This window comes from Pituophis catenifer, unplaced genomic scaffold, assembly GCF_029215685.1.
Source record: "Pituophis catenifer annectens isolate HBS135680 unplaced genomic scaffold, rPitCat1.0.hap2 SCAF_15, whole genome shotgun sequence".
Classification (NCBI taxonomy): Eukaryota; Metazoa; Chordata; class Lepidosauria; order Squamata; family Colubridae; genus Pituophis; species Pituophis catenifer.
In genome coordinates this window covers 16904997-16925525 of record NW_027256895.1, presented here as the reverse complement: position 1 = coordinate 16925525, position 20529 = coordinate 16904997, and the positions used below count along the sequence as shown (strand labels likewise).

Below are 20529 nucleotides of genomic sequence, written 5' to 3'. Positions count from 1 at the left end.
TCCCTAGTCTAGAAGAACGCCATTTCTCAGAATTGTATGTGAAGCACCAAGAATAATATGGTAAAAATATTCTTTATTGCCTATTAGTAATTCAGGAAAATTAAAAACCTTTCTCAAATTGCAACAAAAAACTTTTTTTCTTGCGTAAATAATTAAAGGCTTCTATCTTACTTTCCTACTTCACTAAAAAACACCATTGTTGATATGTGCTTAGAACTTAAAAAACAATATATTTTTGTCTTCAGCATTTCCTTGAACCTCTGATTCAAAGTAGATAATGTCTTCCCTATAATTAACTGCTTAATTATGTTTATTTCAATTTCATCTCCTAACTCAACAACTTTAACCACCAGCACACCTGCAAATAATCTTTTGCATTTCTGACTATTTCGCAAAGAGAATGAAGTAATCTTTCTATCCAGAAATAACAAGCATTTTTTTTTAAAAAAAGAATTTAATTTCACCTGTAATCATCTATTTAGCGAAGGCAGCTTGTGAGTCATCAATTCTCAAAGGATTTGCAATAAGTACATGCACACAACTCTCCCCTGACCAAAAGCAAAATAACAAGAACTGGAAAAAAATATAGAGTTGTTACAATCACTCCAGAATGGTAATATCCAACCACTGATTCTATTCAGTAAAAAAAAAGCACTCTGGTTCCTTATTCCAAACGGTCCAATTTAAGGAAAGGCAATGCTAAGACAGGCAAAATGACTTAAATAAGGAACAACTTCATTCAGTATGTTGGTCTTTGAAGCACTGGTCTTGGTCCTTTTTCCCAAAGTTGTGGGTAAGATTTCCAGTGCTAAATGCAGCATCAGTAAACCCCTACCTCTACTTCACAAACAATACCAACCAGGGGACTTCATTGTTGTAGGCATTCTGTCTAAGATCTACATATTGTATGACATGATGGACTTCAGGAAAGCACCATCTAGTGATCTCTTTGATGAAATTCTGTAAGTTTTTAAAATCCACTTTACAATGTTTTAGCAGGTAAGGCTCATAGGTCTATTTGACTGATCTTGGAAATCCTGGTTAATATTGGGTATGGTTTACTTGGAAACTCCAAGACAGATAACCAAGCAGAAAAGGGTGCTTTTGTGATTATAAAAAGGGCTCCGGAAAAAGCAGTGGTGATTTTTTTAAGAATATATAATGTTGGAGAAAAAAATTAACCAACTAACAACTGCATAGATGCAGTCAGCTGAAATTAAGCTCAACTCATGTTCATGTACAATATTTACACACAATATTTTGTTGTATAATAAGACCTAGAGAATTTTGGCTGGCGTTAATTTTAGTCCACTGAAAATGTGGTTACAATGATAATGTAACTTCTTTTGATATAATGAAGAGCTGAAGAATCTTTTAACAATTCATAAAGGAGAATGATTACATTTCCTATGATTGGTAATAAACCATTCCTGTTTTCCAGTTATAATATATTTTCATAGTCATGTCTCCTGAACGAATCCTTTGTAATATATTGTACTGAAATATAATTCATCTCACGTTTGCTATGAATGCGCTGTGAAAGATTATCTGATTCCCTTTTCAGTGTCATGACTCCCATCTATCAGCATTTCCTGGCTTTGGAATTTACAACCAAGGAGATCAATGAAGATCCTCAGATTTTACCCAACCTCACCTTGGGATTTCACATCTATAATAGTTATTTTAGTGCAAGTTGGACCTATCATGCATCACTGGAACTGTTTTCTGCACAAGACGAATTCATTCCTAATTATAATTGTGACATCCAGAACAGAATAATAGCAGTTATTGGAGGTCCAACCTTTGAAGTCTGCCTACACACAGCTACTATCCTGTCTCTTTATAAAGTACCACAGGTACAGTGCTTATATTTGCAAATCAATCATTCACTATGTTTTTAATTTACATGGATTTGAAATTTGTTGCTTGTTGCAAAGTTGTGTCTGACCCATCGTGATCCCATGAACAATGTTCCTCCAGGCCTTCCTGTCCTCTACCATCTCCCGGAGTCCATTTAAGTCCACCAACTGCTTCAGTGACTCCATCCAGCCACCTCATTCTCTGTTGTCCTTTTTTTCTTTTGCCCTCAATCTTTCACAGCATTAGGCTCTTCTCCAGTGAGTTCTTCCTTCTCATTAGGTGGCCAAAGTATCTGATTTTCATCTTCAGATCTGGCCTTCTAAAAAGCAGTCAGGGTTGATCTCCTCTAGGACTGACCGGTTTGATCACCTTGCAGTCCGTGGGACTCACAGGAGTCTTCTCCAGCACCATAGTTCAAAGGTTCTTTTCCTATTTTATGGTCCAACTTTCACAGCTATACATTGCAACTGGGAAAAACCATAGCCTTAACTATATGCAATTTTGTTGGCAGGGTGATGTCTCTGCTTTTTAGATGCTGTCTAGATTTGCCATAGCTTTCCTCCCCAGGAGCAAGTGTCTTTTAATTTCTAGGCTGTAGTCCCCATCTGTGGTGACCTTGGAGCCTAGGAAAATAAAATCTGTCACTACCTTCATTTTTTCTCCATCTATTTGCCAGGAATTGAGAGGGCTGGATGCCATGATCTTAGTTTTCTTGGATTTGAAATAAATACCACAATAAGTAAGCAATTGTGTATGTGAATTGTGTGTGTGTGTGCATATATATCAGACCAGTGGTGGGTTCCAACTGGTGTTACCACCGGTTCTCTTTGCACACACGCTTTGCACGTGATCATCGCGTGCATGCTGGCTTCACTCGCACGCATGCCGAACTTGTGCTCCGCGCAACCTCATTAGATTTCTGGCCAGCTGAGGTGCAGCAATCCACTCTGCTGCACCTATCAGCTGGGTTAAAAAATGACAAATAAAGGTAGGTATAATGCGGAGGCGGGCGGGAGAGCCCAGCTCACAGTCATAGAGAACCGGTTCACATCATCACCACTACCGGTTCACCTGAACTGGGCTGAACCACGAGCAATCCACCACTGTATCAGACGTATAGAACGTCAGCAGATGGCAAATCTTTTTATCAATGAATATACCCATGTCAACAGATGTTGAATAGCATATTGACCCATAATAAGATTTGTCATAATACTGTTGTCTGTCTGTTTGTCTATGTGTCTAACTATATTCAATACTGAATTTTTTAATCAAGGCTGAGCCTTGACTTCAGTCCTAGCACTACTATTTTGACTGCTTCTTAGGGAACAACACAATTACCTCCATGTAGGGGTGGGTTCTACTTTTACTACCGGTTTGCAATAGGGCCATGTGTGCTCGCTCGCTTCGCTCTCTCTCTCTCTCTCTCTCTCTCTTGTGCGCTTTTGCACAATGCACAGAAACTCCCTGATGTCGGGATTGGTGGGCGGAACCTCCCACTGGTTTTACTATTGGTTCTATAGAACTGGTCCGAACTGGGGGCAACCCATCACTGCCTCCATGGCTCAGTGCTCAAGATCTCTTATGTACCATTTATCTTCAAGTGATATTCTCTTTCTGTTGATAGACTCCTGCAGCCTATCTGTAGCTGATATGGGTTGTATGAGAATGCTAAATAATGTTGGAGAATGCTCTTCCAAAGCCTCTGCAGCCTTGGAAAATAGTACAGAGTTTACGTGAGGGCCTCTCCCATTCACACATGACCTCATCAGCTTCTGAAAATTTCATCAAAACCGAATATGCTTTCAAGAATAGTTGCATTAGTGAATATTGGTGTGTGAAGCCAAAATTTGTGGTGTGTCACTTTCGACATGCATGCTGTAGGTTCCCCATCAATGAATAGACATGCATAGAAGAGCAGATGCATTTTTTCTATGCCAGACTCTGTACAGCATCTGACTGTCTCCATGTGTAACACTGTTTTAAAAAGATGCCATGAAGGATATCCCAGATATCAGGGTATTTTCATGAAAGCTTAAAAGAAACAAGAGCTTTAGCTATTGAAGGAAATATTATACCAATAAATCATACTTGTTCACACAGATTTTCTTGTGGTAGGGGGGATAATTTCAGTAGTATACATTTTATTTACATTATACCCTAGCTCTTATTTTTGTTGAATTTCACAACATTCAAACTAGAATGGAAGAATTCTGCATTAACGCTTCCAAAACATAAAGGTAAAGCTTCCCCTTGCACATATGTGCTAGTCATTCCCGACTCTAGGGGGTGGTGCCCATCTCCATTTCAAAGCCGAAGAGCCAGCACTGTCCGAAGACGTCTCCGTGGTCATGTGGCCGGCATGACTAAACGCCAAAGGCACACAGAACGCTGTTACCTTCCCACCAAAGGTGGTCCCTATTTTTCTACTTGCACTTTTTACATGCTTTTGAACTGCTAGGTTGGCAGAAGCTCGGACAAGTAACGGGAGCTCACCCCGTTACGCGGCACTAGGGATCCGAACCGCTGAACTGCAGACCTTTCAATCGACAAGGTCAGTGTCTTAGCTACTGAGCCACTGCATCCCTTTTCCAGAACATAGCTACATATAAATTGGAAATGGGATTAGGAGATTATTCTGGAAAATCAGGCAATACAAGCAAATATTTGTAAATTACATTTTTTTCCCTTTCCCTTATTTCTGTCTTTCTTTGATAAGCTTATTTATGGTTCAGCTCCAGAGATAATTTCAGAAACTCATCAGGGTCTCATCCAACAGATGTTTCCAAATATGGACTACCAATACAACGGAATCCTCCAATTACTACGGCATTTCAGGTGGACATGGATAGGGGCACTATATACACATAATGAGAATGGTGAAAAGTTTATACATGACGTCGTGCCTATATTTTCTCAGAGAGGGATATGCTTTGCATTTACTGCAAAGTTCCCCGCAATGACTTATTTCAACAGCTTTGATGAATTGATAGGAGAGGCGGTTGAAATATATAAAGTGGTGATGACCAGCACAGCAAATGTAGTGATAGTTCATGGTGAAATGGATGATATGATTCTTCTGAGATTTTTTCCATTTATATCCCAATTGGAAAAAATGCCAGTATGGAGAAAAAGTAGAGTGTGTGTCAGATGTAAATGCCTTATTCTCTAATGTGTAAATAATGTATATATGGAACATCAGGGGTTAACTTATTACTTGAGCTTTAATGTATTCATATTTTACCACTCCCATTCCTGGCTCCGCCCCTTGTATATAAAAGGAGCCATCCTCCCCATTTTCCTTGCTTCTATCTTGAATATTCAGCGAATATAGAATGCCTATTATGATTAAAGAGAATTATATTTAAACCTATAACTTCTATTATCTTTATTGAGTCTGATCCTGAAAATATTGCAACAAGCTGGTAGCAGAGGATGGTTAATTGACTCAATAAGTAATTAAAAATGTCCAAGAAAGATAGGCCCAACACCAGGGCCTACAGCAAAGAAATAGAAACTGATCAAGAGATGATCAACGAATCCACTAATGCGATTTCGAGAGAATCCGAAGAATACACCACTGAAGAAGAAGAACTGATGAGTGAAAATAACGACCAGGAAGAAATCGAGATAGAAAATAACGAACTCAGGTCAGAAATATTAAAAATACTAAAAAGCCAAAAGAATGATGAAAACCTCATCGCGGACCTCCAGGAGATGCTGAGGAACAGCGGAGCAGCGAGAGAGAAAAACGTCATTAAAGAAAAACCCAAAGATCAAAAAACTGTGAGTGAAATGACTACTGAGAAAATAGTTGTAAAAAAGAAAAGATGTGACCCCGCGCGAAATTTTGAACGGCAGCCATCTTGGTTTCAACGAACTTCAAAAGAGAGTGAAGCAGAGCCAATCAAAACGCTCAGTTCAAAATTTCTGGCGCGAAAAACGCTATCAGACGAAGAAAGTGAAAAAGAAGTCTCAAACTCTTCAGATGAACCAAAATCAGAAAGTGAAGACGATTTAACAAAGTCTCAAGTAAAGTCAGCAATGAAAACGCTTTTTGCTGCTTTTGGGCCAAGATTGAAAATCTCCAAGACATCGACGAAGAAGCAAGAAATCAAACCGACAACTCAAGACCTGCACGCTCCCATCCTGACTTCGAAAACGACGACACCCGAGCCCAGAGAGCCATGCCGATTCCGTCCTACACCGCAGACAGAATCGAGTGCCAGCACACACAAGAGAAAGAAAAGAACCGCCGCCATCACCAAAGCCCCAAAAACCGAGCCAGAGACCGACTCATCTGAAGAGGGGCGGATCGAGAGAGCTGAAATGGAGAGAACCTTCCACAACGGCGCCAAAGAAGAAATGAGCAACGCGCATGTGCAAAACTACGTAGACGGCCCCGAAAGACTTGAACTGGCCAGAGAACCGCGCAGACTCGTTACAAGCATCCCAATGCCGTTCTGTAATTTCCTGCACTTGAGAGACCACGGACTGCCTCAGGTTGTAAGTAATGGACAAAATAATGTGGGGAACTTACCCAGTGACTTCCCAAAACTTAGAGTTGATGGCATTAATTTACAAGAGTGGTACCAACAGCTTCAGGTTATTTTTATGAAAGAAAATTTACTATTCTTTATAACTAGTCCTCCAAGAAGACCTTGGACTTTAAAAATAGACTGTTTACATCATAGAGCATTTTTCATAATAATTTCTAGCGTGTCTCCTGCAATGTATCATAGCATCAAACCAAACCTAACTGTATCAGAAATAATTCAATGCATGTTTAATCTATTTCACAGCGATAGCGTAGCCACAACCACAAGAATGTCTAAGGATTTCTTTTCTTCTAGAGTGAAACCAGGGGTTTCTATAAGTGAACATTTGATAAATCTAAACAAAATAAGAGCTGAGCTGCAATTGAGGGGGGAAGTGATTTCAGATCAAACTATGAAAAGTGTTATTATCAATTCACTTGATCCATCATGGGATAGCTTTATGTCACACTTAGATACCATTAATTTGGGATATTTATCAATAGAAAGTCTATCTAACAAATTGATAGCAGAAGACAATTCAAGAAAAAATCGTTCCAGTAACCAAACAGAACACAAATCTTTTAGGAAAGTAGTCTTTCAAGATAAATATAATGAAGCCTTTAGATGCCACAATTGTGGATCCAGGGAACACAGTAGAAGAGACTGTCCCAAAGTCCCAAGGGAGAGACATAGGCCAGAATATAGGAGCAAATACAATTACAGACAATCTTCCACAGATAGACACAAATATAGAAGTCCACCAAACTACAGAGAAAGTAGAGGGGGTAGAGAAAATTCAAAAGAGAGAAAATCTGGGTCACTAAATGGGCTAAATAAACAAGACAGCACCAAAACACAACAAGATGAGAACAATAATTGGCTTATTGATTCTGGTGCAACAAATCACACCACTAATAACAAAAGTATATTATCTTCATTTACAGAAGATAAGTTTGTGATAAAGGTAGCTAATCAAGAAAAGGTTCAAGTATTAGGCAGAGGAAATGTGACCTTGCCTGGTTTAGGGAAAATAGAGGGGGTATTATTAATCCCAGAAATACCTCACAACATACTAAGTGCTATAAAACTAAGCAGAGAATCTGACATCAATATAGTTTTCTCAAAGGGGAAAGCAACTATAGAAAAGAACAAAACAAATGTAGGCACTGTGATGATAAAAGGGGGTCTACCCTATCTGATAACCAAAGAAAGATGGTTACATAACATTGATTCAAATATGGAAGATTGTATTGAAGCAGATGATGAAAATGTCAGTAACAGTGACAATGATGAATGTAAATTAACTCATGATAACAAAAATACACACAATGAGAAGAAACCAAAAATAGGTAAACCAATTCATGATGAGTGTGCTCATATCTTACATAGGAAGTTAGGACATGCTAGCTTTCCTGTAGTACAAAAAATGACTGAACACGCAGAAGGTGTAAAAATAAAAAATTGTGAAAATTATTTAGAATGCTCAGTATGTAAATCCACCAAACTAAAAACCAGTCCTAGACCAAAAAAATCTAACAGATCAACTAACAATATTTTTGATTTGGTACATATGGACTTAGTTGGTCCATTAACTCCATCAATTACCTATAGAAAACGTTACTTCCTAACAATAGTGGATGATTACAGTCGCTATGGTTTTGTTTACACATTAAAGCACAAGGATGAAACCTTTCAGAAATTTAAGGAATTCTACAAACGCATAGAAACACAACATAATATCAGAATAAAACAAATTATGACAGATAGGGGATGTGAATTCATGTCTAAAGAATTCTCCCAATGGTTAAAGGATAGAGGGATGCTACATTTCACGTCCAATCCATTTTCTGCCTTTCAAAATGGGATTGCAGAGAGAAAGAACTCCACACTACAAACCATGATTAGATGCACATTAGAGGATGCTGGTTTAGGCAAACAATTTTGGTCAGAAGCCTTACATTATTCAAATTACACTCAAAATAGAACATGGTCCAGTATTGTGAATAAGACACCATATGAGGTGATGTACAATAGAAAACCTAAATTAGCACACATGCACATATTTGGAGTTACTGCAGACGTGCACATACCTAAACAATTGAGGAGAAAGGGAGAAAACGTATCCAGGAGATTAAGATTCATGGGATACGAAACTGGAACCAAAGGGTACAGATTCATCGATAATAATAACAAATTTATAGTATCCAGAACAGCTGTGTTTCATGAGCAGGCCAATTGGTCTAAGTTGCACCTTAATGAAATTTTTCCTAATAAAAGCAAAGATAATATATCTTGCGAGGAAGGAACAACAGAAAATCAAAATATTAACAAAAGTAAGAACAAAACCAAAACTTGGACAAATAGTCAGCATAAAATAAAGACAGACACATTAACAAAAAAGGAAGCCAGATATTTGCATGACAACCATAGCAAACCTGAAAGAAATATTAGAAATAATAGAAACCAAATACCAAATAAATACAAAGATTATATTATGCATATGGATGGAGAACAAATAACACCTAATACATATGAGGAAGTATTGAAACTTCCCCGTGAAGAAAGAGAAAAATGGGAACTAGCTATGGAAAAAGAAATGAAAAGTTTACAAGGATTAAATGTATTCACACCTGCGATCGCACCTAAGGATAAAACAATTATAGGTACCAGGTGGATTTATAAAATTAAGAATTTAGAAGGAGGTAATACCTTATACAAGGCCAGACTAGTTGCACAAGGTTATGCACAAAAATATCCAGAAGACTATACTGACACATATTCACCCACAGTGAGAACAGAGAGTGTCAAAACAGCTCTTGTAGTAGCATCTGCACTCAATCTAGACGTGTTTCAATATGACATACAGACTGCATACTTACATGCAAAATTAGATAAGGAAATATATGTAAGAGCACCACACAGTCAATACACTAATAAGAACGAAATTTGGTTACTAAATAAGAGTCTGTACGGATTGAAGCAATCTGGCAAAAGATGGTACGATTGCTTGGTAAAAGTACTAAAGACCATGGATTTCAACGCCACCACTGCTGATAACTGTTTCTTTGTAAAAAAGAGTAATGATCATATTGAATTTGTATTAATTTATGTGGATGATATTTTATATATTGGAAAGCATAAAGAGAGCAGGGAAATCTTTGTAAATAAGTTAAACGAACACTTCTCATTGAAATCACTAGGTAGAGTGAATAAATACCTTGGTGTACAAATTAACAAAACAAAAAGGGGATTCAAACTTACTCAAAAAGATAAAATCATTGAACTCCTAAACAAATGTAACTTAAATAATGCCAAAACATGTGACACACCTATGCAAACTGATTTTCTTAGAAACAATGATGAATCTTCCCCTGAGTTTAAAGACAACACATTTTACAGATCAGTTATAGGTTCACTCCTTTATATATCTAATTGGACTAGGCCAGATATTGCATTACCTCTCAATTTATTGTCAAGATATGTTAGCAAACCAACCTTGTATCATTGGGAAGCTGTCAAAAGAATTTTAAGATATCTGAAAAGTACATTAGATTTTTGTTTAATATTGGAACCCAATAATGACAAAGAACCAAAAATTACTTGTTATGCTGATGCAGATTGGGCTGGTGATACATCATGCAGAAAGAGTACCTCTGGTTATGTTTTTCTATTGAACGATTGTCCAGTTTACTGGTATACTGGTAAACAAGAACTGGTAGCCACCTCTACCACAGAAGCAGAATATGTTTGCTTGTCTAAAGCTGCAAATAACCTTGTATGGTTCAATGATTTGATCACAGATGTTTGGAAGAAACCTACTTTACCATTTATTATGCATGAAGATAATAAAGCGGCCATTGAAATTTCTAGATCCGATGCAATTGGACAAAGGTCCAGGCATATTGATATAAAATTTAAGCACGTGAGACAACTATCTCAAGACGGATTCATCAAAGCAATACATTGTGATACTTCTGAACAATTAGCTGACATATTAACAAAACCCTTACCTTCTAAACAACACAAATATTTAACTTCTAAATTATATGTATTATATTGTCCTGAATCTGAATGTAACTGGTGTTGTATAACGAACCGGCATTTAGAGGGGGATTTGTCAGATGTAAATGCCTTATTCTCTAATGTGTAAATAATGTATATATGGAACATCAGGGGTTAACTTATTACTTGAGCTTTAATGTATTCATATTTTACCACTCCCATTCCTGGCTCCGCCCCTTGTATATAAAAGGAGCCATCCTCCCCATTTTCCTTGCTTCTATCTTGAATATTCAGCGAATATAGAATGCCTATTATGATTAAAGAGAATTATATTTAAACCTATAACTTCTATTATCTTTATTGAGTCTGATCCTGAAAATATTGCAACAGTGTGGGTTTTAACAGCCCAGATGGAATTCACATCACTTCCTTTGTTAAAGACTGTAAAAATTGACTTCCTGCATGGCGCTTTATCTTTTGCAATTCACACAGAGGAAGTCTTGGGATTTCATGAATTTCTTCAGACGAAAAACCCCACCTTGGCAAAAAAAGATAGCTTTATTAAGGTCTTCTGGGAAAATGCATTTGAATGCTCGTTTCCTAACTCCATGACACCTGAGAAAGACAGGGTCACCTGTACTGGACAAGAGAAACTGGAGACTCTTCCTACATCTATATTTGAAATGCGTATGACCAGTCAGAGTTACAATGTCTACAATGCAGTCTATGTGGTGGCACATGCTTTGGGTGATCTCTTTGCGTCTGTACTGAATTACAGAGCAGGGAAGCATGTAACTGAATTGAACCTCAGGAAGCAAAAACTATGGGAGGTAATGGCCTGATTAACTAAAATGTATGGAATTTGGCATTTCGGCAGAGAAAATTTACTGTAGACACAAGTCATTCCCACTCAAGCTAGTAATACCATTACTAAATTTGCAGATTTTGGAAAGACTTAATGTGACTTGATTTGCTTTAAAAGATATGTAGAATTATGTTGCATAGTTGCCATATTTTAGTTTTTCACACTAAATAGTGCTATTTTTCCCCCTAAAAACCTTACCCGAAAGACCTTCTTTAGCTTTTCAACACAAGGTAAAAAAAGAAAAACTAACTACCGTATTTTTCAGAGTATAAGGCGCACAGGTGTATAAGACACACCTTAGTTTTTGGGGAGGAAAATAAGAAAAAAGCTGATTGGTGGGTTGATCGGCCTCCCGGAATATCCCCAATCAGCTGTTCCCAGAGGTGAACTTTAACAATAGGTTGGTTGGTTGTGAGCTCTGTGCCTCACTTTTTTTTCTGCCTCTGAAAGCCTCTGAAACAGAGCTCCAGAAAAAAAGGCTTTTTTTCCTGAAGCTTCTTTCAGAGGCTTTTATTTTGAAGGACTACCTGTACTCTGTTCAATCTCCTTTCTTTGGTATTGGTATGTAGATTTAATCTCTTCCAATCTGTTGGTTATTGTGTCATTCTCCAGATTTGTTAACATAGTTTGGTTAGAACCTTTACTGATTCTTCTTTAGTTGCTTGCCATATTATTTTAGATAAAAGCCTTTCAGAGGCTTTTTTCTGAAGCTTCTTTCAGAGGCTTTTTTCAGCCTCTGAAATCTCCATTTGAGAGGCTGGGCAGGGCTACATTTGGAGTATAAGACGCACCCAGATTTTCACCCTCTTTTTTGGGTGAAAAAGGTGTGTCTTATACTCCGAAAAATACAGTATGTATTCATAGTTCCCCTCAAAATTTCCTGAGTATAATAGTATTTTATAAGAGCTATGGGAGTAATTCATGGGACTTTTTCCTCAAATTCTTTTATAAGAAATCATCTCAGTTCTCCATGTAGGATAGCTACTCCTTTGCAGTTTACCACTTAAGAAAGGAAGAACATGCCTTAAGATTTCTCTTCTTACTCAACTCCATCATTTTTACCACATCATGTAGCCATCCATCACCTTTAGGTATAAATCTTCTTAATAAAAAGACCATTAATCCTCAACAGTTTCCTAAATTTCCTAATTAAAATAGAGTTGGAATGGATCTTTGAGCTCTTTAAGTCCAACCCCCTGCTTAGGGAGGAAACCCTACACCACTTCAGACAAATGGTTATCCAACATCTTCTTAAAAACGTTCAGTGTTGAAGCATTCACAACGTCTGGAGGCAAGTTGTTCCACTGATTAATTGTTCTAACTGTCAGGAAATTTCTCCTTAGTTCTAAGTTGCTTCTCTCGTTGATTAGTTTCCACCCATTGCTTCTTGTCCTACCCTCAGGTGCTTTGTAGAATAGCTTGACTCCCCCACAGATATCGGAACACTGCTATCCTGTCACCCCTAGTCCTTCTTTTCATTAAACTAGACATACTCAATTTCAGCAACCATTCTTTATACGTTTTAGCGTATAAAGCTAATTCTGACCCCTTGACTCATACAAGATGCAAAATTTAGAAAGGGGGAGATTCTATACAATTCTTTTTCCCATTTAATTATTTTAATGTTTTTCAAGTGCAGTGTAAAAAAGGATTTTTTAATTGAATCTAATTTATTAGATTCATAAAGGATACTAATTAGTATCCTTTAATTTCTATGTTTAGTTTTAAATATTTCCCTTTATACATGAAAGAACCATAATCACATAATTCAGTATTAAGTAATAATACTAGTATTTTCTCAACTTTTAGCCATATCAAAGAATTTCAAAGGTTCATTCTCTATATATTTCAAACAGAATTTTGTACAACTGTATAAATTCCTTGTCGTGAATTTCTCTTTTCACTTATTTTTCCATTCAGCTGAACCACCATATGAGAAGGATCTCATTCAACAATAGCGCAGGGGGAAAAGTTTCCTTCAACCAAAATGGAGAGTTAGAGACTGGATTTAATATTATAAACTGGATCACTTTTCCAAACCAGTCTTTCCAGAGGGTCAAAGTTGGAAGGCTAGACCCTAGGAATCCCCAGAAAGAAATGTTCTCCTCTTCTGAGAAATCTATTGTGTGGCCAAGCATATTTAACCAGGTAAGGTCTAAGTAAATTCCAAATGATAGTAGATAATCATTCCACTGGGGAAACCTCTCATCTTAAACTTTACAGAAAATAAAATTCCCTTTTTACAAATATGAAATCATTGGCTATCTTCTTCCTCCTTTTTTGAAAACCACTAAACATTAGGCAGACCATCCATAACACTAGAAAACATAACGTTAAAAATTTAAAGGTCCAATTTTCTGAAGTAGTTAAGATACTGACCTAGAAACTGGGTGACAGTGAATTCTAGTCCTCCCTTATGCATGAAAGTTATCTCGGTGACTTTGAACCAGTCAATTTATCTAAGCAGAACCCTCCTCATAGTGTGAGACAGTGAGAATTGGACACGGAACCACTGACTGGTTCAAAATTGGGAAAGGAGTCCGGCAAGGCTGTATACCGTCGTTCTGCCTATTTAACTTATATGCAGAGCACATCATGAGAAAGACGGGGCTAGATGAATCAAAAGCTGGAATTAAGATTTTTGGGAGAAATATCAACAACCTCAGATATGCAGATGATACCACTTTAATGGCAGAAAGTGAAGAAGAACTAAAGAGCCTCTTGATGCAGGTGAAGAAGGAGAGTGCAAAAGTTGGCTTGAAACTCAGTGTTAAGAAAACTAAGATCATGGCATCCAGCCCTCTCAATTCCTGGCAAATAAATGGGGAAGAAATTGAGGTAATGACAGATTTTATTTTCCGGAGCTCCAAGATCACCACAGATGGGGATTGTAGCCAAGAAATTAAAAGACACTTGCTCCTGGGGAGGAAAGCTATGGCAAATCTAGACAGCATACTAAAAAGCAGAGACATTACCCTGCCAACAAAAGTGCGTATAGTCAAGACTATGGTTTTCCCAGTTGCAATGTATAGCTGTGAAAGTTGGACCATAAGATAGGAAAAGAATTGACCCCTTTGAACTATGGTGCTGGAGAAGACTCCTGTGAGTCCCATGGACTGCAAGGCGATCAAACTGGTCAGTCCTAGAGGAGATCACCCCTGACTGCTCTTAGAAGGCCAGATCTGAAGATGAAAATCAAATACTTTGGCCACCTAATGAGACGGAAGGACTCACTGGAGAAGAGCCTAATGCTGGGAAAGATTGAGGGCAAAAGAAAAAAAGGACAACAGAGAATGAGGTGGCTGGATGGAGTCACTGAAGCAATTGGTGTGAACTTAAATGGACTGTGGGGGATGGTAGAGGATAGGAAGGCCTGGAAGAACGTTGTCCATGAGGTCGCAATGGGTCGGACACAACTTCACAACTAATAACAACAACAACAACACCTCATAGTGTTGCTATTGAAAAAAATAGGAAGTAGGAGCACTATATACGCCATCTTGAGTTATAAAATAATCAAAATATAATCTAATAATAAATGTTTGGTAAATATTGAGGTACAATATTGTCAAAAACATTTTCTTATTTCATTTATGAACAGACCCAGCCACTTTCACAGTGCAATAACAAATGCCCTTTGGGCTACAGTAAGAGCAAGTTAGAAGGGAAGCCATTTTGCTGCTATGATTGCCTTCAATGTCCAGAAGGGAAGTTTGCAAACCAACAAGGTAAGAATTGTACTTATGACTGACCTAATTTTGATTTAATGATCCATGTCCCTAATCATGATGGACATCAATGTCTACTTTCACTCTCTTTTTAACTTTCACATTTGCATATCCATTTCCTCAATTTCTGTTTGTTTGAATTATTTCTTTTAAACTCCAAGGACATATTTTGTAGACATATTTAATTAAAGGACATCTGACTTTGAGAAAGGATGTGCACTGAAATATTCATGAAACTTCAAAGGATAACTTTTTTTTCAAATGATATATAGGTAGGTCCAGGAAAAATGTTTAGGATTAGTAATCATTGACCAATGTTTTAGACAAATCTAAAATTATGAAAACCCAAGGAAATTAAGAACCGAAGGAAAAGGTAAAATTGATACATAATGTAGAAAAAAAGGAGTGCTGTGATGAAAAAGAAATTTAATTCCTTATAAATACAATCTCCTGTCAGACCTGGAAGCCATATTTTATGTTTGGGCCTTCAGGCCTGCCACATCTTCTTCAGTGGAAAAATGTGAGGTGGGATTGCATAGAGTATAGATGATACATAATCAAAATAACATTCCTTTCTCAGAGAGTCAAGGACGCATTGTCCTGGCACCTGGAGTTAGATGACTGGGGAGTGTTTTCAGTTTGGACGGTGGATGATTGGACCATGTGTTGGACATGTGGGTGTTGGATAGGGACTTGTACTTTCACTTGAGTGGGGAAAACCTGGAACCTTTCAGATTCGGGTTTTCCCGGATGTGCCAATATGACATCTCCAATAAATTGTAGCTTTGAAGAAATCCAGGCCTCGGAGTTCTATTCGTTGGGGGTGTTACTTGGAACCCTGACATTAACCCATATCTGACATCCTCTCTATCTTCTTTTGTACAACAGTGAGCCATTTTTGATCACAGAGAGTTAGAAATATAGTTAAGAAGTACTGAATAAATTTGGTTACTTTTCAGTTTTGAGCTAGCAAGCTGTATATTAGGCATTACACTGTATGTTCCATCTTACTTATTTTCAAAACAATGTTTGGACTAACTGATTTCTAATCTTCTACTTTGTTTTCTAGACATGGATGACTGTTTTCAATGTCCAGATGATGAGTACCCTAATAAGAAGCAGGATTTGTGCCTTCCCAAAGTTATAACATTCTTAAAGTATGAAGAATCTTTAGGGATGGTTTTAGCCAGTTCTGCTCTTTTCTTTTCTTTGGTCACAGTTGCAGTCTTTTGGATCTTTATTAAGCATCAGGACACTGCCATTGTCAAAGCCAACAATCAAAATATCACATATGTTCTCCTTGTTTCTCTTCTGTTGTCTTTTCTTTGTACTGCATTATTTCTTGGGAAACCTAACAACGTGACATGTCTCCTTCGTCAAACTGCCTTTGGCATCATCTATTCAGTTGCCATTTCTTGTGTTTTGGCCAAAACTATCATTGTGGTTCTGGCCTTTATGGCCACCAAACCAGGGTCCAAGATGACCAAATGGGTGGGGAGAAAACTAGCTATGTCTATAGTATTTTGCTGCTCCTTTATTCAAAGTAATATTTGTATTCTATGGCTGATAATCTCTCCTCCATTCCCAGATGTTGACAAAAATTCCATGTCAGAAGAAATAATCTTAGAATGTAATGAAGGATCAGTCTTCATGTTTTACGGTGTCTTGGGCTTTATGGGCTTCCTTGCCATTATCAGCTTCATGGTAGCTTTCCTAGCTAGGAAGTTGCCTGATACTTTCAATGAAGCCAAGTTTATCACCTTTAGCATGTTGGTCTTCTGCAGTGTCTGGTTGTCCTTTATTCCAACGTACCTGAGCATAAAAGGGAAATATATGGTTGCTGTGGAGATCTTCTCCATTATAGCCTCTAGTGGGGGATTATTAATTTGTATTTTTTCTCCCAAATGCTATATTATCATTCTAAGACCTGATCTGAACAACAAAGGACTTTTAAAAAATAAGACAACATTAATATAAATTGGACTGAGAAAACAGAATCTTTCTAGGCCAAAATTCTATATCCATGTATTTAATATAAGTCCTTAAGGATAAAATGTACTTACTATTCAATATATAGTTTTTTTTTTTAAAAAAAACATTGCAGTTCATTTACAATTAATATATTTAATTGGAATCAGTTGGGCATAGTCTTGATTACTTTTACTATCCATGGATAAAATTTATAATGTAAATTGTATTTAATACTTTCTGTTCACTGAGATAAAAAGCATTGTCACTGAATTAGGTGATGGAGAAATAATTATCTCAGCATTCAAAAGCTATATTGATACTTGAATGTTGATCCTTTTAGTTTTTTAAAGGATATTAAGAATAGCTCCTAGGGAAACCAAGAAGATCTTGAAATAATAGCTTGGATGTGTTTTAACCAAGTCTAATAATATAACAAATGAAAAGGTGAAAGAGATTGCAGTAGAAACTATTGCCTTCCAGTATGTTAAACTTGTTTACTCATGTGTTAAAAGCTAGCAGTTTCAAATGTTGCACCTCCAGCAATAAAAAGGCCATTAAATAAATGAAGGGGGAAATGCACTTCAGAAAAAAAGTAGAAAAGCAGAAATCACTTTTCCGAGGAAAATGATATCTTTCAATTGGAAAAAAATCCATTATATTAGAGTACCTCATTTATGAAAATTTGGGCCACTGAACAATTTCTATGCTAATGAAAAATTAGGAACAGTGTAATTAATTTGCACTTCTCTGACAGCAGATCTGTGTTCCTTCAACAATAATTTGATTTCCAAATCAGTCTGTAATTATAAAACGTACCAATCCTCTAACCCACCATAGCTCATATTATGAAAAATTGTCAGATATGAACAGAACTTCACAGCAAAATTCAGTGAAATTGATTTCAAATGAAAGAAACTTGGCAGAGCAGAAGTGAAGTGTTTTGGGAGTGGATAACAGCTACAACACCCATGTCTTGGAGTTCCAACAGGAAAATATTTACAAAATATTGTAAGATTACAAAAATAAAACTCCAATACAAAACCAACTACCTTCAGCCCCTACTGGAGACAATCATCAGACCATCCACTTGATGGGATCCATATCACCCTGAGATCCCTAGGCCCAATGGCAGATCCATGTCTTCAGGGCCTTGAAAAAGAGTGTCAAAGTGGGTGGGGGGCCAATCTTATCTTTGTAGAGACAACATTCCACAGGGAGGGAGCCACTACAGATAAGGCCCTTCTTCTTGATCCCACAAATTGGATTTCCTTAGGAGAGAGTACCATATCATTCCCTGTCTCCCCACCCTGGTGGATCATGTAGATATGACTTTGAAAATATATTGCTTCAAAAAACATGGTTCCAAGCCATATAGTTGAGGGCTTTGAGGGTGATAACCAGTACCTTGAATTGGACCCCAAACCAGATCAGCAGCCAATGCAGCTCCTTCAGGAGAGGTGACACATGTGAAATCTAAGCTTCAACAAAACCATGCAGGCCATTTTATTTTGAACCAATTGAAACTTCTGGATACATTCTAAAGACAATCCCATGTACAGATCATTGCGATAGTTAAGACAGAATGTGTCTAAGGCATGGGTAACTATGAGCAGGGATTGTTGGTCCAGAAAATGACATGACCAGTGCACAACCCACAATTGTGAAAAGGCACAACTGCTTCCTGTTCCTTGAGCAGCAATTATGAGTGCAGGAGGACCTCCAGATTATGCATTGGATCTGTCTGGGGGTAGTGCCACCCCACCCAAGACCAGAGATGACAATTCTACATGGACCAAAGAACTCCTAATTCAGAGCCATTCTGTCTTGCCAGGGTTCATTATCAGTCTATTGTTCCCAATCTAACCCCTAACAGCCTCTAGACACTATGAGAGGAAGATCACAGCATCTTCAGCATTAACTGAATATGGATTGAGATATACAGCTGGGTGTCATCAGTATACTGATAATATCTCAACCTCTGATCTTCATCCTGCTTTGCATTATAGTCATTACAGTCCTTACACTGTATCATGTCCTCCTCCTCCTCCTCCTCCTCCTCCTCCTCCTCCTCCTCCTCCTCCTCCTCCTCCTCCTCCTCCTCCTCCTCCTCCTCCTCCTCCTCCTCCTCCTCCTCCTCCTCCTCTTCTTCTTCTTCTTCTTCTTCTTCTTCTTCTTCTTCTTCTTCTTCTTCTTCTTCTTCTTCTTCTTCTTCTTCTTCTTCTTCTTCTTCTTCTTCTTCTTCTTCTTCTTCTTCTTCCTAAGTCTTCTGGTTTACTTAAAATATTTCAGAAGGCTTTAGTTGGTTTATGTGCTATGATAATATCATGTAGTTATAATTAATCTGTTGGTTGTTTCTGAGATATTTTTTTTATGTATGACAGTGTTATACTTTTCACAGGTTGTGTTGGTTATGTTATAGCACATAGCAATAGCACTTCGACTTATATACCACTTCACAGTGCTTTACAGCCCTCTTTATGTGGTTTACAGAGTCAGCATATTGCTCCCAAGAATCTGGATCCTCATTTTACCGACCTCGGAAGGATGGAAGGCTGAGTCAACCTTGAGTCTGGTGAGATTCAATCTGCCAAACTGCTGATCTGAATAATTTTCTTCCAGAACTCTTCTTTATACATACATACATACATACATACATACATACATACATACATACATACTTTTTAAAAACAAACAAACACATATAAGTTTTTTTTTATTTTTTAAAACAAACAAACAGATAATACATCAATCCTTCCATGTGTCTTCTCGGTGTTTCTTCCATGACTTCTTCATCTTTTTATTACTCCTCCTATCTTCATTTCTCCTTGATAGTTTCCATTTCTCTGTTGCAATATTTTCCCCAAATTACAATACATTTAATATAACATTCTCCTTATTTAATTATCACAGTCTTTATCTATATCTGTTTTTTAACCAATCATAAAATTTTCCCCATATCTTATAATAGTCCATATCGTCTCTCTCTTTAATCATCAAAGTTAATCTGTTCATTTCTGCACAATCTAAGATTTTTTTTAATTACTTCTCCTTCCAAAGGGATTTTCTCTGCTTTCCATCTTTGTGCTTCCAGAACTCTTCTTGCGGAGGTTGGATTGTTACTTTAGTAGTGGACCTCTTGGTTATTGTGGATAGTTTTTCAATATTTCTGCTTCTAATTTCCTGCTTCTTCCTCTGCTAGTGCTTTCCTATACAGGAAAGGTAGTGTGTTTTATTTATTTATTTATTTATTTATTTATTTATTTATTTATTTATTTATTTATTTATTTATTTATTTATTTATTTAGATTTTTATACCGCTCTTCTTCTGCTGGACTCAGGGCAGTGCACAGCAAAGAATAAAAAACATCCCAATACAAAATTTAAAATTTTAAAAGAATTAAACAAATTTTGGGCCAAAATTTAAAACCTCCCAACTAAAATCCATTTACAATTAAAAATATCTAAGGGGGGGGGGGTTTACGCCAGCCCAGCTTGATGAAATAGAAAAGTTTTGAGGGCGAAAAGCACGGAAATCTGGTATCCTACGTATCTCCGGGGGCAGGTC

The 20529-nt window shown here is 37.2% G+C and overlaps 1 protein-coding gene across 1 annotated transcript; it reads left to right on the top strand.

Annotated features, from left to right (window-relative positions):
- The first annotated feature begins 915 nt into the window (after positions 1 to 915).
- On the top strand, positions 916 to 16970 carry LOC139324472 (vomeronasal type-2 receptor 26-like). Its single transcript, XM_070954184.1, has 6 exons — positions 916 to 962; positions 1565 to 1856; positions 10766 to 11236; positions 13186 to 13413; positions 14867 to 14993; positions 16063 to 16970. Exons 1-6 carry the CDS (start codon positions 916 to 918, stop codon positions 16968 to 16970), a joined length of 2073 nt encoding a protein of 690 aa, XP_070810285.1.
- The last annotated feature ends 3559 nt before the right edge of the window (positions 16971 to 20529 follow it).

Excerpts from the sequence above, each read along its gene's own strand:
- LOC139324472 (XM_070954184.1), top strand. The coding sequence starts at position 916 with ATGGACTTCAGGAAAGCACCATCTAGTGATCTCTTTGATGAAATTCT. Across the intron at positions 963-1,564 it reads GATCTCTTTGATGAAATTCT|TGTCATGACTCCCATCTATC; the intron begins GTAAGTTTTTAA and ends TTCCCTTTTCAG. Across the intron at positions 11,237-13,185 it reads AAAAACTATGGGAGGTAATG|CTGAACCACCATATGAGAAG; the intron begins GCCTGATTAACT and ends TTTTCCATTCAG.